Genomic DNA, 24,648 nt, shown 5'->3' with positions numbered 1-24,648 from the left:
GGGTCCGGTACCTTAATTGTCTTTGTAGGCTTTGTAGTGTCACGAACCTTATCTTGTTTCCCCACTCTCATCTTCTTTATATTTATAGGCTCCAGAAAATCATCATCATCTTCATCAGTTCTATTATTTGGCCTCTTTTTTGTGTTTTGTCCCTTTTTGTTTTCTAAAATCTTCTACAGGTGGTTCAAAATCATCATCATCTCCATCAGTTACTTTCTTTGATCCTTTAGTCAACTTTGGAGGCGTGTGTCTTTTCGTCTGGTCAATTGGGGGTTCAAAATAATCATCATCGTCAGCAACCTCTGCATACATAGGAAATAAATCAAATAAAAATCACGCAAATCATAAAGATTTCTGATAATATACACATACAATACAGGCACTGCCGTAGGTAGTAGCAGACTAGTTTATCAACACCATCTTACATAAAAGGTTAATCATCAGAGTCCCCAATTTTCAAATAGATAAACATGATGAACATGTGTTAGAATGCACCCATTGACAAATAACGCATGTTCTCAAATAATACCGCAAGTTAACCTAACACTGAAAAACCCCCAATTTAAATTAACGCTTGTTAAAAACCCCCATTTTAAAATAACGCTTGTTAGTTCAGATCAATCTGAAAAAAAACACTTGTTGGCCCAAATCAAAATACAACAACGAATGGTTCCAAACTCAATTTCACAAAACGCAAGTTGAAAAGTTCTAAACCGAATGCCCAAAAATCAAGCCCTAAAAATGGGGATTTAGTGAAAACCTGGTATGTTGTTCGCCATCAACACCGGATCGTTTCGTTTCTTGCTCCTCTTCTCCCTTGTACCTAAGTTTTTTTCACCATGAATCACACACTCAGTATCGTCACTCGTAAATCAAATATCTTAAAAATAGATGTAAAAGGATGAAAAATTTTAACAAATCTATTCGTTTACCTCCAAATGCCGTAATCGTCATTGACCTCTTTTCCAATTTTCCGTCGATCGGAGCGAGATTTTTGGGTTCTAAATTTGTATTTTGATTTTGAGAAGATGATGATGCCGGTTATATAATGAAGGTAAATTATGCTTTTAACCTTTTCGAAGAGCAATTACAACTTTGCCCTTGCTAATCGTTTAGAATTAATGACGCACTAATCACTCTCATCGGACGGTCAGAATTGTCACGCACGCAATGTAGGATTATTGGTAATGTATGATAACCGCTCTCTCTCTCTCTCTATATATATATATATATATACATATATATATATATATAATATAATTAATGTCGAAATTGTTGCTTAATAAACCATCCTTTCAACTTATGTAATCTTTTGACTTTGATTTTTTTGTTTGTTTTTTGGGCATGACCACTTGGGCCTTGAAGATCCATCTTTGAAGTTGACTAGAAGGGTAAATTAACGTGTTTTAACATGTGTAATTATTTGTTTTTAAGTGTTTATTATCACAAAACATGGTTACTTTGAGTTTGATTTAATTCGCATGTACCCAGAGTTTAACAAATGGCCTTGAGATAAGCTACCACAAGTATATTCAGGTAATCTGTTCCTATATGATGGTGTATCAATTCAACTATAGTATTAATTTTATCATGTGTTTTAGGAACCTATCCAACACGTGGATCAAATGATTCTCCGGCAATCTGCTTCTGTAGTTGCAATTGCATCACATTCTACTATTCTGTATTGTGTTTGTTTAATTAACTGATGCTTAAAATGACGTATCACAACTTAGACATAATGTGTTCGAAATTTGGTGAAAATAACATTTTTCACAAATATAGGAAAATGGTTTTTTCCTATTTTGGACTAAAAATAAATCTAAGAATCAGAGGTTTCTTTATATATTTATTTGTGGGTTTGTGTTCTATGTTGGAAGAGCTTCGCAACAAACTAAACCACGTCCAAAATGTAGCTAAGATGAATGAGATATCGATGCTCAAGGTTTAGTGTTTGAAACATTGAATGCTGAAACAAAAGGGAAAGTGGCACCTTGTCCCACACAGGAGGAGAGATGGAACTTAAATGGGTATTTAAGTGGGAACTCTCCATCCTTATTGTTTCATGGAAGCACACACTAAGTGTACTCGCGAAGGGTGCGGAGCACCCTAACCCGAACTTGCACTCGCACCAGTGCGCGCGCATGGCGTGGGCGATGAGGCGCAATGTGGCGCTTTGATGGCGCACTTTGATCGGCGCGAGCTGTGTGGCGCACGCGCGCATGAGCGTGCAGACCTGCGTGCGCAAGGGCGCGAGCGCACCAGTGTGTCTTGCGCCCGCGCGCGCGCAGAAGCTTCCAACATTTAATGATGAAGCAGTTTCAGTTCAACATTCGAAACTGACGATTCAACGGTTTTAACTGCGAATTAAATGGCGTATCAAATTGCAATGAAGACGTTTAATGCAATTTAAACCTCTCCTTTAATTCCTTTTTACTATTTCGAATCAGTGGCTGTATAAATACAGCCTCATAGTAACTGCAGAAGTACACCAGCAAAACAACAGCACAAGCAAACAATTCTCTGCTACTTTCTGATCATCTTCTTCTTGCTCTCTTCAAGGTAGCCTTCGGGTTGTAGGCCAGCTCCGGCAGTACTACTGCTCCGGCTGTTGTACCCTGGGAAACAAAACGAGTACTTCTGGGAGACTCGGAATGGGTTTTAAGGGAAGCGTGTTGAACACGTGCCTCAGTCACTTTGTTTCATCTTTTTCTTGTATTTCGTTTATTTTAGTTGTATTTGTACTAGTTGTTACAGCTTTCTTTGTTTCTGTATTGTAATCTAATAATAAAATTTGTTTATTTTATTTAAATTACGCGAAAGGTTCTTACAATCTTAAAACAAATTTTTAAAACTCCGTTCGTGGTAATCAAAACCATTCTGTTTGGTGATTCAAACCAGTTTTGTTTCACTCAGTTTGTGCTTTAAAAACATATTTTTTTTTGTTTTCATCTTCAAAGGAGCGACTTTGGTTGAAAACTTTTCTAGTTACATTCAGTTCTGTCCTAAAAAATTGTAATAAACTTTCTGCCTAGGTCTTCAAAGTTGGACTTAGAAGCCAAACAGTAAGTGTTAAAAATTATAAATTTTCTGTTTTTTGTTCTTCAAAGTTGGACTTAGAAGCCGAAACAGTAAATTTGTGGTAAATTAATATTTAATTGTTTACTTCTGGTTTTATTGGGTAAAACAGAATTTTGGACTAAACTTTAAATTTTAATTTTCAGTATGTCGAACGAAAATGTCAATGTTAACAACAACACGAATGTTGTGACGGGAACCCCCTGAACGCCACCAATGTGGGAGCGTCCACAGTGGCTAATCACGCTGAACGACCCGAGAAGTTCTCGGGTCTACACTTCAAGAGGTGGCAGCAGAAGATGTTCTTCTACCTGACCACCATGAACCTTGCGAGGTTCTTAATTGAAACCGCTCCCCAACCTATGGAAGGGGAGGCCGACGTACAAAGACAGTGCGCGGTAGATGCGTGGAAGCATTCGGATTTCATATGTCGAGGCTATATGTTAAACGAGCTTTCGGATGCATTGTATAATGTGTACTACAATGTCAAGACTTCCAAAGATTTATGGGATGCCTTGGACAAGAAGTACAAAACGGAGGATGCTGGCACAAAGAAATTTGTGGTAGCCCGTTTCTTGGAATTCAAAATGGTTAATTCTAAAACAGTTATGAATCAAGTCCAAGAAATGCAAATTATACTACATGACATCCTCGCGGAAGGCATGACACTTAGCAATACATTCCAAGTGGCAACGATGATTGAGAAGTTACCTCCTGGTTGGGTGCATTTTAAGAATTATCTTAAACACAAACGAAAGGAGATAACTATAGAGGATCTTATTGTTCGTCTTCGGATTGAAGAGGACAATAGAATTGCCCAAAAAGGCAGCCTTGCGCAAAGTTCTGCTAGCGCAAATTTGGTTGAGCATGGGCAATCCTCTAAAGGCAATAAGGGTAGGGGAAAAGGACAAAGAGAAGGCAAAGGCTAGCAAACTTGGACCGGAGAAAAGGGTTGTGAAAAAGAAACCTCAAGCATTCCAAGGGACTTGTTACAACTGTAACGAGCCGGGGCATCGGGCTAACCAATGCAAGAAACCAAAGTTTGAGCGCGCGCACATGGTGGATGAAGACGGAATGCCTTTGGTGGCAATGATTTCCAACAAAACCGCAATGATGGATGAGGTCAATACTGTGACCAACACTCCAAAAGGATGGTGGGTTGATACGGGCGCGACCCGTCATGTGTGCCCAGACATGAGCCTCTTTACCACCTTTAAAGAGCTTGCGGGAGATGAGAAGCTGTACATAGGAAATGCAGCCACCGTTGACATCAAGGGTGAAGGAACAGTGATTTTGAAGTGAACTTCGGGGAAGGAGCTCACTTTAAGCAACGTGTTATACGTTCCAGACTTGCGCAAGAGCCTAGTCTTGGAATGGTTGCTTAATAAGTTTGGATTTCATTTAGTATTTGAGAGTAATCAATTTGTGCTTACTAAACGAGGAATGTATGTTGGTAAGGGCTATGCCCAAAATGGTATGTTCAAATTGAATGTAATGGCTATCAAAAAGAACATGAATAAAATTGCTACTACTTCTACTTATATGCTTGAGTTTTCTGATTCGAATAAATGGCATGGTAGATTAGGTCACGCAATTTTTAATTCAATACGCCGTTTAATCAATTTAAATTGTATATTAACATTCCATATTGACTGACATTATAAATGCAAAACATGTGTAGAATCCAAACTTACAAGATTATCATCGAAATCGGTTGAACGAATAACCGAACCTCTTGATTTAATTCACACCGATATTTGTGATTTAAAAGCGGTACCCACAAGAGGTGGAAATAAGTACTTCATCACATTTATTGATGATAGTACTAAATATTGCTATGTATATTTACTAAAAAGTAAAGATGAAGCAATAAGTAAATTTATCTTGTATAAAAATGAAGTTGAGAATCAACTTCAAAAGAAGATAAAAGCTCTGCGAAGCGACCGATGAGGCGGATATGTTGCACATTTTGCCGATTTATGCGCAAAAAGTGGCATTGTACATGAGTGTACACCTCCTTATTCTCAACAATCAAATGGCGTGGCGAAACTAAAGAACCGTACATTGAAAGAAATGATGAACGCCATGTTGATAAGTTCTGGGGTGAGCCAGGAAATGTGGGGGGAAGCCATTCTCTCGGCTAATTATCTTTTGAACAAGATACCACTCAAAAAGAGGGACGAAACTCCATATGAGTTATGAAAAAGAAAGAAGCCTTCATACAAATACTTGAAAGTGTGGGGGTGCCTAGCAAAGGTGACTGTACCACCTCCTAAGGCTCTTAGGATACCCAAAAGTTTTGATTGCATATTCATTGGGTATGCGCATCAAAGTAGTGCACATCACTTTCTTGTACATGAGTCCACGAATCCAGATGTACACATAAACATTATCATGGAGGTGAATCCTAACGTTGTGTCATACTTTGAAAATGTGTTTCCTTTGGGAAGACAAACACATGCAACGTCATCAACACCTAATTTTGAAGCAAGTGAAAGCTCATCTACACCAATTGATGAGGTAGTTCATGATAAGACACATGAACGACCTGAGGTTGAAGAAGGTGATCGTAGGCGAAGCAAAAGGCCAAGGGTTAAAAAATCTTTCGGTCCAGACTTCGTTAGCTATATGGTTGAGGGAGAGCCCAATACATATCGCGAAGCGGTTTCCTCTTCAGAAGGACCTCAATGGAAAGAAGCAATAAAGAATGAAATTGATTCTATATTGGAAAATCATACATGGGAGTTAGTAGATCTTCCACCTGGTTGCAAACCACTTGGATATCGTTGGATATTCAAAAGGAAGATGAAAACTGATGGAAGTATTGATAAATACAAGGCTAGGTTGGTGATTAAAGGATTTAGACAAAAGGAAGGTCTAGATTACTTTGATACCTACTCGCCTGTGACGCGCATAACCTCAATTAGATTGGTTCTTGCTATAGCGGCTTTAAGAGATTTGGAAGTTCACCAAATGGACGTTAAAACCACATTTCTAAATGGCGATTTAGAAGAAGAGATTTACATGGAGCAACCTGAAGGTTTCTCCGCCCCAGGTCAAGAGGGTAAAGTATGTAAACTCGTTAAGTCTTTGTATGGCTTGAAGCAAGCACCAAAACAATGGCACCGAAAGTTTGATCATGTCATGATTGACAATGGTTTCAAAATAAATGAGTGTGACAAATGTGTTTATTTCAAAGACACAAATGAAGGTTATGTGATCTTATGCTTTTATGTAGACGATATGCTTATCATTGGGAGTAATGATAAAATTATCAAAGCTACTAAAAGCATGTTGAAAGCGAGATTTGACATGAAAGACATGGGTTTAGCGGATGTAATTCTTGGAGTAAAGATCATAAGAACCTAAGATGGTCTTGTGTTAAGTCAATCTCACTATGTGGATAAAATTCTTGAAAAATTCAATTCGGGAGATACGAGGGTAGCTTGAACTCCAGTTGATACCTCCCAACACCTAATGAAAAATAGAGGAGAGGGGGATGCTCAGTTAGAGTACTCAAGAATTATTGGAAGTCTAATGTATCTAATGACATGTACTAGACCCGACTTGGCTTACGTGGTGAGTAGGCTAAGTAGATATACAAGCAATCCAAGTCATGAACATTGGAAAAGTATAACGAGGGTGCTTAGATAGATAAGATATACAAGAGATTATGGACTGCATTATACCCGACAACCAGCAGTGATCGAAGGATACACTTATGCAAACTAGATATCGGATAATAAAGATTCCAAATTAACAAGTGGTTACGTGTTTACACTTGGAGGAGCTGTTATTGCTTGGAAGTCTTCTAAGCAAACGATCATAGCGAGATCCACAATGGAATCCGAATTTACCGCCTTGGATAAATCAGGAGAGGAGACTGAATGGCTACGTCAATTCATGGAATATATTCCAAGATGGCCAAAGCCTTTGCCAGCCATATGTATACATTGTGAAAGCCAATTAGCGATTGGTAGAGCTCAAAGCTTGATGTATAATGGCAGATTAAGGCACATGCGATGTAGACATAACACGGTACGACAACTACTCTCAACGGGTGTTATCACAATTGATTATGTGAGATCAAAGGATAACATTGCGGACCCGTTTACAAAAGGCTTAAGCAGAGAGTTAGTTGAAACGTCGTCAAGAGGAATGGGACTAAAGCCCATGATAAATGGGAATATGAGGGAAACCTAACTTAGTTGATTGGAGATCCCAAGATCTAAGTTCAATAGGACAACTTAATCATATTACCAAAACGGAGTTGTAACATCCGTCAAAATGGATTCCAAAAAAAAAAAAATCCGACTCGTTTTGAAAATTTAGATATGAACATTTAACACCGAAATTTCTTTCTCACAAAATAAACCATCGATTAAACTATATATTTATTTAGTTAGTTAGCTAATTACTTAATTATTTATTTCAACTAAATATATAATTATGAATATTAATTATAAACTAAAGTTTACAATATACTTTCTACTTAACTAGTAGGCATATTGTTTAAAATAAAATGTATTATATTATGTATACACACTCGTGGCCTGTTTTCAAAATTTGAACATAAAATATATGATTTCCTTATTAACATGGACTATCTAATATACATTGATTGAGCACATATCCACATTTATATTGACAGCCTCTCATTCAAACAAAACTGAAACCTTACGGTTAATAAAATTGCCGCCCCAAAACGAATGAGGCGTATAGCCTTGATTGCCTTCTAAATGTCGCTGATTTTCTGGGATTTCAGTCTGTTACGCATTTCCATTTTTTGTGATGAACGAATCTAGACACTATTGCAAACCAAACACCAAACCTTTTCAATTCGGAAACCTTGAACTTACCGAAACCGAAACGCACGTAATGTTTGGTCTTAAGAAACCCACATTCTCTCACAGCCATTCTCGATACCTCTCTCACTCTCTCTGTTGCAAGATCACACCACCATAACCTCCTCCGTATAACCCACACACAAGCCGTCTTCGAGGCCATCAAGCATTCACTCGGAAACAACCCTCCCGGATCAACTTACAATATTCGCAAACCCACTGGAGATCAAAGGTTTCGTCGGAAAAACCATAACGCTCGCCGGAGAAGTCCGACGCCGTCGGAGAAGACGTCTTCCAATTCAATTCAGTTTATTTTATTTTCCTTATTCTTGGCCGATCATGTGGATTGGATATTGGAATGATGAAGATGATACGAAAACGCCACAAGACAATCGGAGCACAAGCCGGAGTCCACAACGGAAACCCGAAGGTTTGCGACAGGACTCGCGCATGACCGTTTGGCATACGTTTCTTTGTCTCTTAATCTTTTGGTTTATCCTATAATTGAAAATCATCATTCAACTCATAAGCATAATCAGTAACATGAACGCCTGATGGTTTTTTTTGTGCGAACTTGGATCCTGTTTGATGGGTTTTTTTTAAGAAGAAGAAGACAACAGCGAATTCATGTTAATTGTAATAATAAACCAAATTCAGTACTATGGCTCAGTGGTTAATGCTTGTAATACTTATTTTATTTTAATTTTTTTAGCAGATTAACCGTTTATATTTCCTTTTCAAAATAATTAAGAGTTTACATTTTTAAATCTAATAAAACAATTAACAATCTTTTTTCTTTCTCTTTATATATAACAATACATCATTAACAACTTATATATATATGTATATAATATATATATTTTTTCCTTTTTAATTTTTATAGTAAAGCATTACATATTTAATAATAATAACCCAGATAATTAACATTTATTTACAATTCATTTATAACTCTAAACATTAATGAAGAGGTAAATTATAATATTTAATAAATTTGCAAACCGTAATTAATAGGAATATTGTTTAACCTATAAATAATAATGAAATTGTTATGTGATATTAAATTATCTAGGTTAACTATTTCGTTCATTCGGCTTTCCAATCTTACTCGTGCGTACTTACAAGAAATCGCAATGCAAGCAATGTGAGTATACTTGACCCCATTTTAATTTTATCACTTTTGGGTGCAACATGTATTCTATACAAAAACACGCAAGGCTTCAAACTTGTTATATGCACACTCTATCCATTTTTAAACATGAAACAATTTGATGCTTGTAAATCTCGTATGCTATGTAAACTTTTCGTGTCTATATGCTCATTAACCTGGCTAAACTTATTAAACTTCTGAGACTTCTGAGACTTCTGAGACTTGTGAGACTTGTGAGACTTGTGAGACTTGTTAGACTTCTTATACTTATTAAACTCCTATGCTATAGGAGTACGCACCGCCCTTGAGTGAGTCTTGGGGTGTTTGCATTGGAAACTTGGGTTTGACATATAGTGACACCGTTTCAGCGTATTAGTAACTTGTATTATGTTGTTCATGTTGGATATGAGTATTTAAACTTTTATTCTACTCTATGCTATGTATCAAACCTGTATACTCGCCAACTTTTTGTTGATGTTATTTTAATACATGTTGCAGGTTGATAGTCAAGATTATGAAAGAATCAAGTTAGGATGGACTAGATACCCATTTTAATAATAAACCATGTTTGTTGCAATTTGTCTTTATTTGAAACAATGTATTTGAATTTAGTCATTTATGAAATTTGATTTAATCTATATTGTTATAATTAGTGTTATGATACTTTTGAGCGATTTGTTCGTCTCATCCCGATGTTTCCGCCATCGGTTGGGGTGTGACAGATTGGTATCAGAGCCATAACTATAGGGAATTAGGAAAACTACTATACTTTTACCTAGTCTATAGTAGGAATACTCTGATACCAGATTGGTATCAGAGCCACAACTATAAGGAATTAGGAAAATTGCTATAATTTTACCTAGTCTATAGTATGAATACTTTGATACCAGATTGGTATCAGAGCCATAACTATAAGGAATTAGGAAAAGTAGGAATGTTTTTACCTAGTCTATAGTTTAGGAGCTTATCCTTATGTGTTGTTTAAACTACTTTCCTTTCTATCTCATTTGCTTCCTCCTTATTCTCTTTGGTCTTTTAACATATATGCCTTTCCTAAGGCTAACACAATACACACTTGGAGGCTTGGAAGACACTCTTATAACACAATCGAAACGATTCATCCAAAATGGGGGTGATTCCCTCATTTGGTGATGAATTTCACTCAGCTATACTTTATATTTTGCACGAAGTCTACCCTCAAGTTAGCAGTGATATCCAAATCTTGAAGGAAATTTCCATTTCATATTCTAGTGGACCCTTATCTTTTGATAAGTACCAACCACACTAGGGTACGATGTTATCAAGTTAGAGGTGAAACTCGCATCTTGTTAACTAGTCCCACTCTTCGATTTTCAATCTCGCCAAAGTTTCGATTTTCCCAATCGATTAAGGACGTGTAGTAACTGGAAGGACAAATATCGTTAGTCGCTTCTCGATGAGAGTATTTGTCTATTAGGCCAAAGCACGTTCGCTTAATTCGAAAAGGACTTCGATTTTCCTTGGAATAGTCTTATGTTACGTTCCGTGACAATCCAAATTTTTATGTTAAATATCTTTTATGCTATCTCAATTTTCATGTGTTTTACATTTGTACGATATATCATTTCAATCTAATACATGCATGCTAGTATGTTATACTGGATTCGTGTTACTGGGTGTTTCTTATGTGATGAACTTGTCCTTTAACCCACGCCTTAACATGTATAGCACTATGCGTAGTGCTATAGGAGTAGCACACCACCCGTGAACGAGAGGTCATGTTAAGTCATTCAATTGCGGTACACGATGGGTTGACCTGTTTAATCAAATGCCAGTGATACGTTAATCTTGTAAACTAAGTATGTCATGTGGGTTGTTCTAGATTTTTATGCTAATACTCGTATTCCCAAAAAAATGGAAGCTTATCATCAAGATAGAAGTGATTTCCTTACCTTGACGATTACCTCCGCTCACTTTTCAACTTCACCAATGAGCTAGGGATGATTTCCTTACCTCGGAGGTAGCTACCAACTCTTCTTTGTTCTCAATGAAACTTTATATTTGAACATTACTTTCATTTCAAGATTGGAGACACGTATCACACTATCTTCGCAATCTTAAACAATAATAACCTCTCGTGAACGAACTAAATTTACGATGCTTCATTATTTATGTTACACAACGTGAAATTTATGATTATGCTATGTGAAACTAGTTGAATCGTTTATATGCTATGTGAAACTAATTGAACCTTTCGTATGTTATGTGACGCATTCATGAAAACAATTTTTCTTAAACAAACAATATGATCAAGTCTCATCTATTCTCTTTCGAATCTTTAGAAGTCTTGCTCTTAGATTTCGAGGATGAAATCTCCTAAAGTAGGGGAGACTGTAACATCCGTCAAAATGGATTCCAAAAAAAAAAAAAAAAATCCAACCCGTTTTGAAAATTTAGATATGAACATTTAACACCGAAATTTCTTTCTCACAAAACAAACCATCGATTAAACTATATATTTATTTAGTTAGTTAGCTAATTACTTAATTATTTATTTCAACTAAATATATAATTATGAATATTAATTATAAACTAAAGTTTACAATATACTTTCTACTTAACTAGTAGGCATATTGTTTAAAATAAAATGTATTATATTATGTATACACACTCGTGGCCTATTTTCAAAATTTGAATATAAAATACATGCTTTCCTTATTAACATGGACTATCTAATCTATTATCTATATTAAAACAAAACACTTTGGTGCCACTTGGCACTAACTTAAGCCAATCTCCGCCACGTGGCAATGTGATATTCCTCCTCTATTGATTTTGAGCGGCATTTTATTTTCTCAATAAGCTTCTCAAACACGGCTTCTCATCTGTGTCATTCAAAAACCCTAATTCTATCAAACACAAAAACTCTCATCTAGGTTATTGTTTCCATTGTTCCTCTTCATCGGATAATCCCTCATTCGCATTCTGTTTGGAGAAAACCTAGCCCCAGTCCATGGAATCAAGGTATTCATCTTCTTTTTGTATCAATCAGATCAAGAAACTGAACATTCTTGACCCAGACCGCACTCTGTTTCCTCTTTCAACAAATCGATCATCAAATCGGAGCTTCAACTGTTCTCCATGGGTACGTACTTCATCTGATTCACTATGTAACCTCTATAATGATAAACATCGTGATTTTATAATTCCAATATGTAGATCTATGTTTTCCTGCAAGATCCGATTTTCATATTCATTCGTTTTTTTAGGGTTTCATAACAATCGATCTGTTTACAACTACATCAAGGTATGATTTATGATTGCGATATTAAGATATTATTATGATAAGGTGTTCTTATGTGATCTTTGTAGATCCAACATAGATTTTTTCAATATTTATTGTTGATTGTTATCTTGATTTTTTTCATCTTTTGATTTGTGAATCGTTTGATATTAAGTTATATTATGATTTCTTTCTTTTAATCATGTTGATCTCTAGTATGTATGTAGGTATTATTATTATTATTCATAAATTATTCTTCTTTATGAAAGATCATTTGTTCAGTGATGACGATGATGAAGTAAGCAAAGAGTTGAATGCTAAGGGTGGGAGCAACAATGAAAGTGGAACTCAGGTAATTTTTCAGTCTCTACTTTCTTTTAAATCACTATTTATCGTGTAAAGTATACTATGAACGCTGATTCTTACGATAAATTGTGCTTATTCTGTATCAAATAATTTTATATAAAAATTCAAGCATCTACTTCTTCAATTAATCGTACTGTTTCATTTGTGTTATTAAGAGTTCATGGCCAAAGAGGGTTGTAGAAGTTGATAGCTCCCAAGCAAATGTTTTGTCTCGTGATATCACTTCTGCTCAAGTTGCAAGGCCTGGAACATCTGAACTCGGTAATAAATTAGTATTGCTTTAATTTTAGAGTTTTATTACCAAAAAGACAAACGAACATGACAGTGTTATATAATACATAGAGTTATTACCACTTAATATTTTAATTTGCTATTGTAGAAATTATTGAAATGGGAAAAGACTTGAAGATTGGAGTCCCTAAAAGTTCAAGTTTTGAGGTCGACGACACAAACAAAAAGATGGACAAGTTTAGTGAGTCAGACATGAAGAAAGTTGGTTGTGAAAATGGTGCGCCAGGGACCGAAACCAAGACAAGTATTGCTCACAAGGAAACTCCAAAATCAAATCACTTGCTGAAAAGCATTAATATCGAAGATAAATCTATATATTATTCTAAGGAATCACCACTACCTTCTTGCTTAACGACGTAGCCGTCTTCGCCATGACATCCGATTTTAACCAATACAGGTATCACTAGAACTTTAATTTGTATTTTATTCCACTTTTTTATTATATTTTAATTCGAATTTCTTACGCTTATGAACTCATAGCTAATTTAGTATTTTATTCCACTTTTTTATTATATTTTAAACCGTAGAACCTGAATTGACCATGCCCCATCATCAAGAGGAGTTGATGCCGAGATCAAGAAATGGCAGAGATCGTTGACCAGATCCAAGGTGTGCTTACTGTTGTTTCTTAGAAAGAGATAACCAGTGCACATGTGAAACGATGGCTCAATGAACTTGAGTGACGAAAATAACATTTTACTTTTTTATCCAGTAAATTATTAATCATTTCAAATTTTTATTAACTTTTAGTTTTTGGCATGCTTGCTAGAAAGTACATGCCAAACCGAAAAAGTCGATCAAGCGTACGAAGATCACAAACGTCCAAAAAATCTCGACTCAACTTCTGAAACTGGGAAAGTGGCTGCAACCGATCAACATTTGGACAACCTTCAAAATGAGAGAGATGCTCAAAAACAGGAACTGGCTTCCTCATCTACAGATAGCCTTTATAAGTAAGTAACTTTTTAGATCTGTTTTTGCAGCTACTCATAAATCGGTTTCAATATACTTAAAACATTAGAAACTGACTTAAAAACACAGTAATCAGTTGGTAGTGTAAAAACGCAATGTCAAACGCCCCCTTAATTGTTATATGAAATATCATATGTAGCAGTTATGAAATTTCAGGAGAATAGCTGAAGTGAAAGAAAAAGATAGACAAAAGGCACTAGAAGAATAATATACTGCTGGATAGTTCACAAGTTTATAGAAAAAGAAATAACACTGATCCCGAAAGTAGAACCCACCTCAGTTCCTACAGGACGGATCGATTTTTGGCCAAACCAATTTTTGTAATTAGGGTTAACGAAGCTTTTAGCGGATAATGCACCGAAGGCTATGAAAGAGCAAAAATTTGAAAGTTATTTTGGTCGGAGAATTGCTATTGATGCTGGCATGAGCATCTACCATTTTCTGCTACCTTCATTTGTGTTCACTTTTTTCATTTGAACATGTATGTCTGTGTTGTATTGATAAGTTTGTGATATAGAATATATGGAGTGTTAGATACTTAGATCATCAGCTACCAGCGGCGTTGAAAATGCTTCCATTGTACCGCTACCCGTCAGACAGTAACGTCATAAAGTTTTAGAGGCTGATGGTTACCAGCCTCACTTGGTTGCTCCTGAGCAAGGATATAGATGAAGCTCTTGGACATATCAAGGGACCATCTGAGGCTTCTGTTGATGCATTAAGTAAAACTTAATAAATAATATGTTTTTTTACTAATCATGTAAAAAACTCACACGTTTCATTGACTTAACTCATTAACTTTCTCTCCTTAGCTACACTTCATTTTAAAAGAACTTATGAGATGTGGTTATTCTTTGCAGGAGTTGAAAAGTTTTCCGTCACTCTAAGCTGACATAGTAGCTGCTGCAAATGAATCACTGGAAAAGTATTTCGTGATGACAGCCGAAAAACGGTTATTTCTTGGTACGGGCTTTCGAGACTTTATACCATTCCCTTTAAACTGGCATTACGTTATTAGGATATGAGAGTTTGGAGTTTAATAAGAAAGAGAATGGTAAATGGTCACATGTTAATTATTATAAGAAGCATGCAAGGAAAGTGCATATAACTTCAATTTTTGTAACCTCAAAATCGTGTTTCAGGAAAGAATGATTCATACCAAACTGAAAAGTTTATGCGCGCGTGTCGGTTTCTTGAAGCTGACATACAAGACATGGATCGTGTTCTGGTTGGCCAGTATGTTCCTTCCTTATCCCCTTTTGTGTTTAAAACAATAGTTATTGTCCATCGGGTTGATTTTCTGGTTTTACGGGTGTCTATTCATTGGGCAATGCCTATTTAATTGGCTTATAATTATGATAGTGTCATGGTGGTTCATAAATAATAATGGTCTTTTAAGTTGACAACCAAGTTTTTTTAATGGTGTTTAGATCATGGTAGTTGTAATTAATTAATAATCAATTTGAATTGGTGTTTGGTTGGCTATATGATGTGGTTCATGCCGAGTTTTGCAACATCAGCCGACTCGAGAGGGGGACAATCACGGGTCGGCATGTTGTATAGTTGTTTGTGTACATGTTGGGCGAGGGAGAATTGGATTATTATGTTTTTTTTCTTGAACATTTTTGTGGGTAGGAAGAAATCGGTGAAGACATTAAAACAAGGGTTATAGGAATTAGGTGGTGTTTCGGAATAAGTGAAAATGTACAGGGTGTTTGTTATAGAGTGAAGCCAAACAGTGGTGGCAATTTCATAATTTACATATACTGGAAGGTCTATTTTGATAAATAGTCACAGTTTTCTTGCTCTGAAGGTCAATTTAGTAACTTCACTAAGGTGTATGAAAGCAGGACAAGAACAGGAATGTGTGGTTGAATGACTTTTGCTTTTGTTTTCGGATGGGGTGGACAAGGCTACATCTTCTTCTTTAATCCCCAGTTATCAGGTTCTTTCTTTCAAAATAGGGTCATACTTTTCGCTTTTATAATGATTTATATAATTGTTCTATTTCTCTTTGTGTAGAACCGATTATACGAATGAAGTCAACTACTAATCCAACTGAAATGGGTGGAAACATTGCGGTTACTGTGACAGGATCACCTACGCTTTCCATCTGGGTACTAATAAGTGTTTGTTCAAGGTGATTTCCGTTCCTACGTAAAAAATAATCAAGTCTTTCCCGTTGGGGTTTAAGGATGGGGTGTTTGGTTTAGTCAAACGTTATTAATCGGGTTTAGTATTGCACAGTAACAGGTTAATTGAGTGCTGGAACATTTTTTTTATTAATATATATCACTGGAAACCAAGTAAGTTTTTGTTATAGAACAATTGATTTATGATTGTATCTGTTGTGAGCCTATGAGTGTTAGTTAGAGCTGGGGTGTAACACTATAGTTGGCTACCCTTGCTATTTTTCAAACATCTATTGCATAAAAGTTGTTTATTATTTTTTTTTTGTTTTTGTCATTAGACCCTCAATAGTGTTTTCTTGAAAGTCAACAAAGCCTCATTAAACATGCTACATAGGGTCGAGACGTATGTTACTTATGTTTATGCATCCTCACACTTGAACCATTATTTTTTGGTCTTTTTACTGTAATTTTTTATTAAAATTTTGATACTTCTCAGTTACCCCAACCTTAAGAGTGTGAAGGAGTTGGTTTCTTTTTTGTTAAGTTTTATTTATCTCCAGCAAAATAACAGTAATTGAAGAATGCAACTAATTATTATTTTTTCCTTTTTGTTATAATCATGAATGAATACAAGGAAGACGTAAGTTTTAAGTTTTATTTTACATGATTTATAATATATAAAAGGTAAGATTACGTATAATCTATACTAAATTTCATATCACAAGGTGGCAAGGCTGAGCGAAGTGATGCGAACAAGGTCTCTTAGAAAGTTACAGGTGTCAATATTTTGGGTAAAGAAGTTAGAGGGGTTATTTCTGGTGACTCGAGAACTGGGCTAGAGCTTAAGAAGTCTCCTGCATCTTCCAACATGAGTAGTCTTGTGCTTCAAGTGTGTGTTTCATTTTTTTATGGCGTGTTCAAGAAGAGGCAGAGGATATTATGTGATTTGATGTAATTTGTTTATGGTTGGGGATCTAAATTTCTTGGTGGGATGGTAACTTTGACTCATAGAAGTCTATGGAATACAAGGATGTCAAAGTATTGTTTCGGATGTAGTAATGCTAGCGAATTTGAGTAAGATGCAAGTTCTTTTGTTTTTGTTTTCATATATGTTGTGGTTTAATTTGGATATTTTTTCTAGATAGTTTGGTGCTTTAATAATCTTCTTATGAACACACTTGAGATCATACATTTGGATTATGTAACGAAAATTCATTGCGTAATGTAGTTTATACCCTTTTAAATTGATTTTTATTTGCTATTGTTTTTTTGTTACATATATAATATAATGTTGTCATTTGGGTCTATTTGATGACGAAATCGTTTTCATACTGTTTTATCTTTAATTTTATTTTAAAACATATGACATATGAATATATTTCGCAACCCAAATGAGTTGAATCTATGATCAAAGTTGATTGTTGTTACTCAAGCACAAGTTATGTCTCTCCCTCGACGTGTCTATATAGAATCATACAAAAAAAAAATACTTTTATAGATATAGATTTTTTAACACAATCCATAACCCGTGAAGCTTACGGGCATATAACCTAGACTTTCCTAATAAGTTTGCTTTCATAACTGTTCTCTAAAATGATCCATAACATTTTTTTTGAAGTCATTTAATGTTTATTTTTTGTTGTTTTTTAATCAATTTTGTTAATGTAATACACAACATGTATACTCATACACACACTTAAATATTAACCTAAAATTCTACATAAATAAACAGTACGTTCACTTATAATTCGCTATCCATTATCTTCCATAAACACAATATTACACAAATTTGCATCATCATGTATCTCGAGATATTACATTATTTGTCTCATTGTAGTTTACTAATTTATTATTACTTGAACGGTTATTTAATTCAAACGATTACTTCAATAAATTAAACTTATTCATTTGTGTTTTAGTCCACCCGCGAACCTCGCGGGTTCTTAAATCTATTATCTATATTAAAACAAAACACTTTGGTGCCACTTGGCACTAACTTAAGCCAATCTCCGCCACGTGGCAATGTGATATTCCTCCTCTATTGATTTTGAGCGGCATTTTATTTTCTCAATAAGCTTCTCAAACACGGCTTCTCATCTGTGTCATTCAAAAACCCTAATTCTATCAAACACAAAAACTCTCATCTAGGTTATTGTTTCCATTGTTCCTCTTCATCGGATAATCCCTCATTCGCATTCTGTTTGGAGAAAACCTAGCCCCAGTCCATGGAATCAAGGTATTCATCTTCTTTTTGTATCAATCAGATCAAGAAACTGAACATTCTTGACCCAGACCGCACTCTGTTTCCTCTTTCAACAAATCGATCATCAAATCGGAGCTTCAACTGTTCTCCATGGGTACGTACTTCATCTGATTCACTATGTAACCTCTATAATGATAAACATCGTGATTTTATAATTCCAATATGTAGATCTATGTTTTCCTGCAAGATCCGATTTTCATATTCATTCGTTTTTTTAGGGTTTCATAACAATCGATCTGTTTACAACTACATCAAGGTATGATTTATGATTGCGATATTAAGATATTATTATGATAAGGTGTTCTTATGTGATCTTTGTAGATCCAACATAGATTTTTTCAATATTTATTGTTGATTGTTATCTTGATTTTTTTCATCTTTTGATTTGTGAATCGTTTGATATTAAGTTATATTATGATTTCTTTCTTTTAATCATGTTGATCTCTGGTATGTATGTAGGTATTATTATTATTATTCATAAATTATTCTTCTTTATGAAAGATCATTTGTTCAGTGATGACGATGATGAAGTAAGCAAAGAGTTGAATGCTAAGGGTGGGAGCAACAATGAAAGTGGAACTCAGGTAATTTTTCAGTCTCTACTTTCTTTTAAATCACTATTTATCGTGTAAAGTATACTATGAACGCTGATTCTTACGATAAATTGTGCTTATTCTGTATCAAATAATTTTATATAAAAATTCAAGCATCTACTTCTTCAATTAATCGTACTGTTTCATTTGTGTTATTAAGAGTTCATGGCCAAAGAGGGTTGTAGAAGTTGATAGCTCCCAAGCAAATGTTTTGTCTCGTGATATCACTTCTGCTCAAGTTGCAAGGCCTGGAACATCTGAACTCGGTAATAAATTAGTATTGCTTTAATTTTAGAGTTTTATTACCAAAAAGACAAACGAACATGACAGTGTTATATAATACATAGAGTTATTACCACTTAATATTTTAATTTGCTATTGTAGAAATTATTGAAATGGGAAAAGACTTGAAGATTGGAGTCCCTAAAAGTTCAAGTTTTGAGGTCGACGACACAAACAAAAAGATGGACAAGTTTAGTGAGTCAGACATGAAGAAAGTTGGTTGTGAAAATGGTGCGCCAGGGACCGAAACCAAGACAAGTATTGCTCACAAGGAAACTCCAAAATCAAATCACTTGCTGAAAAGCATTAATATCGAAGATAAATCTATATATTATTCTAAGGAATCACCACTACCTTCTTGCTTAACGACGTAGCCGTCTTCGCCATGACATCCGATTTTAACCAATACAGGTATCACTAGAACTTTAATTTGTATTTTATTCCACTTTTTTATTATATTTTAATTCGAATTTCTTACGCTTATGAACTCATAGCTAATTTAGTATTTTATTCCACTTTTTTATTATATTTTAAACCGTAGAACCTGAATTGACCATGCCCCATCATCAAGAGGAGTTGATGCCGAGATCAAGAAATGGCAGAGATCGTTGACCAGATCCAAGGTGTGCTTACTGTTGTTTCTTAGAAAGAGATAACCAGTGCACATGTGAAACGATGGCTCAATGAACTTGAGTGACGAAAATAACATTTTACTTTTTTATCCAGTAAATTATTAATCATTTCAAATTTTTATTAACTTTTAGTTTTTGGCATGCTTGCTAGAAAGTACATGCCAAACCGAAAAAGTCGATCAAGCGTACGAAGATCACAAACGTCCAAAAAATCTCGACTCAACTTCTGAAACTGGGAAAGTGGCTGCAACCGATCAACATTTGGACAACCTTCAAAATGAGAGAGATGCTCAAAAACAGGAACTGGCTTCCTCATCTACAGATAGCCTTTATAAGTAAGTAACTTTTTAGATCTGTTTTTGCAGCTACTCATAAATCGGTTTCAATATACTTAAAACATTAGAAACTGACTTAAAAACACAGTAATCAGTTGGTAGTGTAAAAACGCAATGTCAAACGCCCCCTTAATTGTTATATGAAATATCATATGTAGCAGTTATGAAATTTCAGGAGAATAGCTGAAGTGAAAGAAAAAGATAGACAAAAGGCACTAGAAGAATAATATACTGCTGGATAGTTCACAAGTTTATAGAAAAAGAAATAACACTGATCCCGAAAGTAGAACCCACCTCAGTTCCTACAGGACGGATCGATTTTTGGCCAAACCAATTTTTGTAATTAGGGTTAACGAAGCTTTTAGCGGATAATGCACCGAAGGCTATGAAAGAGCAAAAATTTGAAAGTTATTTTGGTCGGAGAATTGCTATTGATGCTGGCATGAGCATCTACCATTTTCTGCTACCTTCATTTGTGTTCACTTTTTTCATTTGAACATGTATGTCTGTGTTGTATTGATAAGTTTGTGATATAGAATATATGGAGTGTTAGATACTTAGATCATCAGCTACCAGCGGCGTTGAAAATGCTTCCATTGTACCGCTACCCGTCAGACAGTAACGTCATAAAGTTTTAGAGGCTGATGGTTACCAGCCTCACTTGGTTGCTCCTGAGCAAGGATATAGATGAAGCTCTTGGACATATCAAGGGACCATCTGAGGCTTCTGTTGATGCATTAAGTAAAACTTAATAAATAACATGTTTTTTTACTAATCATGTAAAAAACTCACACGTTTCATTGACTTAACTCATTAACTTTCTCTCCTTAGCTACACTTCATTTTAAAAGAACTTATGAGATGTGGTTATTCTTTGCAGGAGTTGAAAAGTTTTCCGTCACTCTAAGCTGACATAGTAGCTGCTGCAAATGAATCACTGGAAAAGTATTTCGTGATGACAGCCGAAAAACGGTTATTTCTTGGTACGGGCTTTCGAGACTTTATACCATTCCCTTTAAACTGGCATTACGTTATTAGGATATGAGAGTTTGGAGTTTAATAAGAAAGAGAATGGTAAATGGTCACATGTTAATTATTATAAGAAGCATGCAAGGAAAGTGCATATAACTTCAATTTTTGTAACCTCAAAATCGTGTTTCAGGAAAGAATGATTCATACCAAACTGAAAAGTTTATGCGCGCGTGTCGGTTTCTTGAAGCTAACATACAAGACATGGATCGTGTTCTGGTTGGCCAGTATGTTCCTTCCTTATCCCCTTTTGTGTTTAAAACAATAGTTATTGTCCATCGGGTTGATTTTCTGGTTTTACGGGTGTCTATTCATTGGGCAATGCCTATTTAATTGGCTTATAATTATGATAGTGTCATGGTGGTTCATAAATAATAATGGTCTTTTAAGTTGACAACCAAGTTTTTTTAATGGTGTTTAGATCATGGTAGTTGTAATTAATTAATAATCAATTTGAATTGGTGTTTGGTTGGCTATATGATGTGGTTCATGCCGAGTTTTGCAACATCAGCCGACTCGAGAGGGGGACAATCACGGGTCGGCATGTTGTATAGTTGTTTGTGTACATGTTGGGCGAGGGAGAATTGGATTATTATGTTTTTTTTCTTGAACATTTTTGTGGGTAGGAAGAAATCGGTGAAGACATTAAAACAAGGGTTATAGGAATTAGGTGGTGTTTCGGAATAAGTGAAAATGTACAGGGTGTTTGTTATAGAGTGAAGCCAAACAGTGGTGGCAATTTCATAATTTACATATACTGGAAGGTCTATTTTGATAAATAGTCACAGTTTTCTTGCTCTGAAGGTCAATTTAGTAACTTCACTAAGGTGTATGAAAGCAGGACAAGAACAGGAATGTGTGGTTGAATGACTTTTGCTTTTGTTTTCGGATGGGGTGGACAAGGCTACATCTTCTTCTTTAATCCCCAGTTATCAGGTTCTTTCTTTCAAAATAGGGTCATACTTTTCGCTTTTATAATGATTTATATAATTGTTCTATTTCTCTTTGTGTAGAACCGATTATACGAATGAAGTCAACTACTAATCCAACTGAAATGGGTGGAAACATTGCGGTTACTGTGACAGGATCACCTACGCTTTCCATCTGGGTACTAATAAGTGTTTGTTCAAGGTGATTTCCGTTCCTACGTAAAAAATAATCAAGTCTTTCCCGTTGGGGTTTAAGGATGGGGTGTTTGGTTTAGTCAAACGTTATTAATCGGGTTTAGTATTGCACAGTAACAGGTTAATTGAGTGCTGGAACATTTTTTTTATTAATATATATCACTGGAAACCAAGTAAGTTTTTGTTATAGAACAATTGATTTATGATTGTATCTGTTGTGAGCCTATGAGTGTTAGTTAGAGCTGGGGTGTAACACTATAGTTGGCTACCCTTGCTATTTTTCAAACATCTATTGCATAAAAGTTGTTTATTATTTTTTTTTTTGTTTTTGTCATTAGACCCTCAATAGTGTTTTCTTGAAAGTCAACAAAGCCTCATTAAACATGCTACATAGGGTCGAGACGTATGTTACTTATGTTTATGCATCCTCACACTTGAACCATTATTTTTTGGTCTTTTTACTGTAATTTTTTATTAAAATTTTGATACTTCTCAGTTACCCCAACCTTAAGAGTGTGAAGGAGTTGGTTTCTTTTTTGTTAAGTTTTATTTATCTCCAGCAAAATAACAGTAATTGAAGAATGCAACTAATTATTATTTTTTCCTTTTTGTTATAATCATGAATGAATACAGGGAAGACGTAAGTTTTAAGTTTTATTTTACATGATTTATAATATATAAAAGGTAAGATTACGTATAATCTATACTAAATTTCATATCACAAGGTGGCAAGGCTGAGCGAAGTGATGCGAACAAGGTCTCTTAGAAAGTTACAGGTGTCAATATTTTGGGTAAAGAAGTTAGAGGGGTTATTTCTGGTGACTCGAGAACTGGGCTAGAGCTTAAGAAGTCTCCTGCATCTTCCAACATGAGTAGTCTTGTGCTTCAAGTGTGTGTTTCATTTTTTTATGGCGTGTTCAAGAAGAGGCAGAGGATATTATGTGATTTGATGTAATTTGTTTATGGTTGGGGATCTAAATTTCTTGGTGGGATGGTAACTTTGACTCATAGAAGTCTATGGAATACAAGGATGTCAAAGTATTGTTTCGGATGTAGTAATGCTAGCGAATTTGAGTAAGATGCAAGTTCTTTTGTTTTTGTTTTCATATATGTTGTGGTTTAATTTGGATATTTTTTCTAGATAGTTTGGTGCTTTAATAATCTTCTTATGAACACACTTGAGATCATACATTTGGATTATGTAACGAAAATTCATTGCGTAATGTAGTTTATACCCTTTTAAATTGATTTTTATTTGCTATTGTTTTTTTTTGTTACATATATAATATAATGTTGTCATTTGGGTCTATTTGATGACGAAATCGTTTTCATACTGTTTTATCTTTAATTTTATTTTAAAACATATGACATATGAATATATTTCGCAACCCAAATGAGTTGAATCTATGATCAAAGTTGATTGTTGTTACTCAAGCACAAGTTATGTCTCTCCCTCGACGTGTCTATATAGAATCATACAAAAAAAAAATACTTTTATAGATATAGATTTTTTAACACAATCCATAACCCGTGAAGCTTACGGGCATATAACCTAGACTTTCCTAATAAGTTTGCTTTCATAACTGTTCTCTAAAATGATCCATAACATTTTTTTTGAAGTCATTTAATGTTTATTTTTTGTTGTTTTTTAATCAATTTTGTTAATGTAATACACAACATGTATACTCATACACACACTTAAATATTAACCTAAAATTCTACATAAATAAACAGTACGTTCACTTATAATTCGCTATCCATTATCTTCCATAAACACAATATTACACAAATTTGCATCATCATGTATCTCGAGATATTACATTATTTGTCTCATTGTAGTTTACTAATTTATTATTACTTGAACGGTTATTTAATTCAAACGATTACTTCAATAAATTAAACTTATTCATTTGTGTTTTAGTCCACCCGCGAACCTCGCGGGTTCTTAAACTAGTATACATTGATTGAGCACATATCCACATTTATATTGACAGCCTCTCATTCAAACAAAACTAAAACTTACATTTAATAAAATTGCCGCCCAAAAACGAATGACGCGTATAGCCTTGATTGCCTTCTAAATGTCGCTGATTTTCCGGGATTTCAATCTGTTACGCATTTCCATTTTTTGTGATGAACGAATCTAGACACTATTGCAAACCAAACACCAAACCTTTTCAATTCGGAAACCTTGAACTTACCGAAACCGAAATGCGTGTATATATAAGACGTAATGTTTGGTCTTAAGAAACCCACATTCTCTCACAGCCATTCTCGATACCTCTCTCACTCTCTCTGTTGC

At 34.9% G+C, this 24,648-nt stretch overlaps 2 protein-coding genes and 2 long non-coding RNA genes across 5 annotated transcripts; all 4 read left to right on the top strand.

The window, feature by feature from the left end:
* The first annotated feature begins 8,258 nt into the window (after positions 1 to 8,258).
* On the top strand, positions 8,259 to 13,376 carry LOC110927692 (two-component response regulator-like PRR73). Its single transcript, XM_035988063.1, has 4 exons — positions 8,259 to 8,349; positions 12,598 to 12,680; positions 12,850 to 12,955; positions 13,074 to 13,376. Exons 1-4 carry the CDS (start codon positions 8,259 to 8,261, stop codon positions 13,343 to 13,345), a joined length of 552 nt encoding a protein of 183 aa, XP_035843956.1. The 3' UTR covers positions 13,346 to 13,376.
* Positions 13,377 to 15,167: 1,791 nt separating this feature from the next.
* On the top strand, positions 15,168 to 17,197 carry LOC110929020. Of its 2 annotated transcripts, XR_002586785.2 has the most exons (3): positions 15,168 to 15,193; positions 15,808 to 16,097; positions 16,815 to 17,197. It is a non-coding gene; the product is annotated as an uncharacterized LOC110929020 (long non-coding RNA). The 2 variants fall into 2 exon arrangements; XR_004889953.1 differs by lacking the exon at positions 15,168 to 15,193 and having other exon boundaries at positions 15,718 to 16,097.
* A 1,649-nt stretch (positions 17,198 to 18,846) lies between these two features.
* Positions 18,847 to 19,632, top strand: LOC110927689 (two-component response regulator-like PRR73). Its single transcript, XM_035988062.1, has 3 exons — positions 18,847 to 18,936; positions 19,106 to 19,211; positions 19,330 to 19,632. The coding sequence occupies exons 1-3, from the start codon at positions 18,847 to 18,849 to the stop codon at positions 19,599 to 19,601; spliced, it is 468 nt and encodes a 155-aa protein (XP_035843955.1). The 3' UTR covers positions 19,602 to 19,632.
* A 2,341-nt stretch (positions 19,633 to 21,973) lies between these two features.
* On the top strand, positions 21,974 to 23,454 carry LOC110929019. Its single transcript, XR_002586784.2, has 2 exons — positions 21,974 to 22,353; positions 23,072 to 23,454. It is a non-coding gene; the product is annotated as an uncharacterized LOC110929019 (long non-coding RNA).
* The last annotated feature ends 1,194 nt before the right edge of the window (positions 23,455 to 24,648 follow it).

Source organism: Helianthus annuus, chromosome 3 (assembly GCF_002127325.2).
Source record: "Helianthus annuus cultivar XRQ/B chromosome 3, HanXRQr2.0-SUNRISE, whole genome shotgun sequence".
In the NCBI taxonomy this organism is placed as follows: Eukaryota; Viridiplantae; Streptophyta; class Magnoliopsida; order Asterales; family Asteraceae; genus Helianthus; species Helianthus annuus.
This window is presented reverse-complemented; position numbering and strand designations above follow the sequence as displayed.

Coding starts and splice junctions, on each gene's coding strand:
- LOC110927689 (XM_035988062.1), top strand. CDS start 18,847: ATGAAAGATCATTTGTTCAGTGATGACGATGATGAAGTAAGCAAAGAG. Junction 18,937..19,105: donor ACAATGAAAGTGGAACTCAG/GTAATTTTTCAG, acceptor TGTGTTATTAAG/AGTTCATGGCCAAAGAGGGT. Junction 19,212..19,329: donor GCCTGGAACATCTGAACTCG/GTAATAAATTAG, acceptor TTGCTATTGTAG/AAATTATTGAAATGGGAAAA.
- LOC110927692 (XM_035988063.1), top strand. CDS start 8,259: ATGTGGATTGGATATTGGAATGATGAAGATGATACGAAAACGCCACAA. Junction 12,681..12,849: donor ACAATGAAAGTGGAACTCAG/GTAATTTTTCAG, acceptor TGTGTTATTAAG/AGTTCATGGCCAAAGAGGGT. Junction 12,956..13,073: donor GCCTGGAACATCTGAACTCG/GTAATAAATTAG, acceptor TTGCTATTGTAG/AAATTATTGAAATGGGAAAA.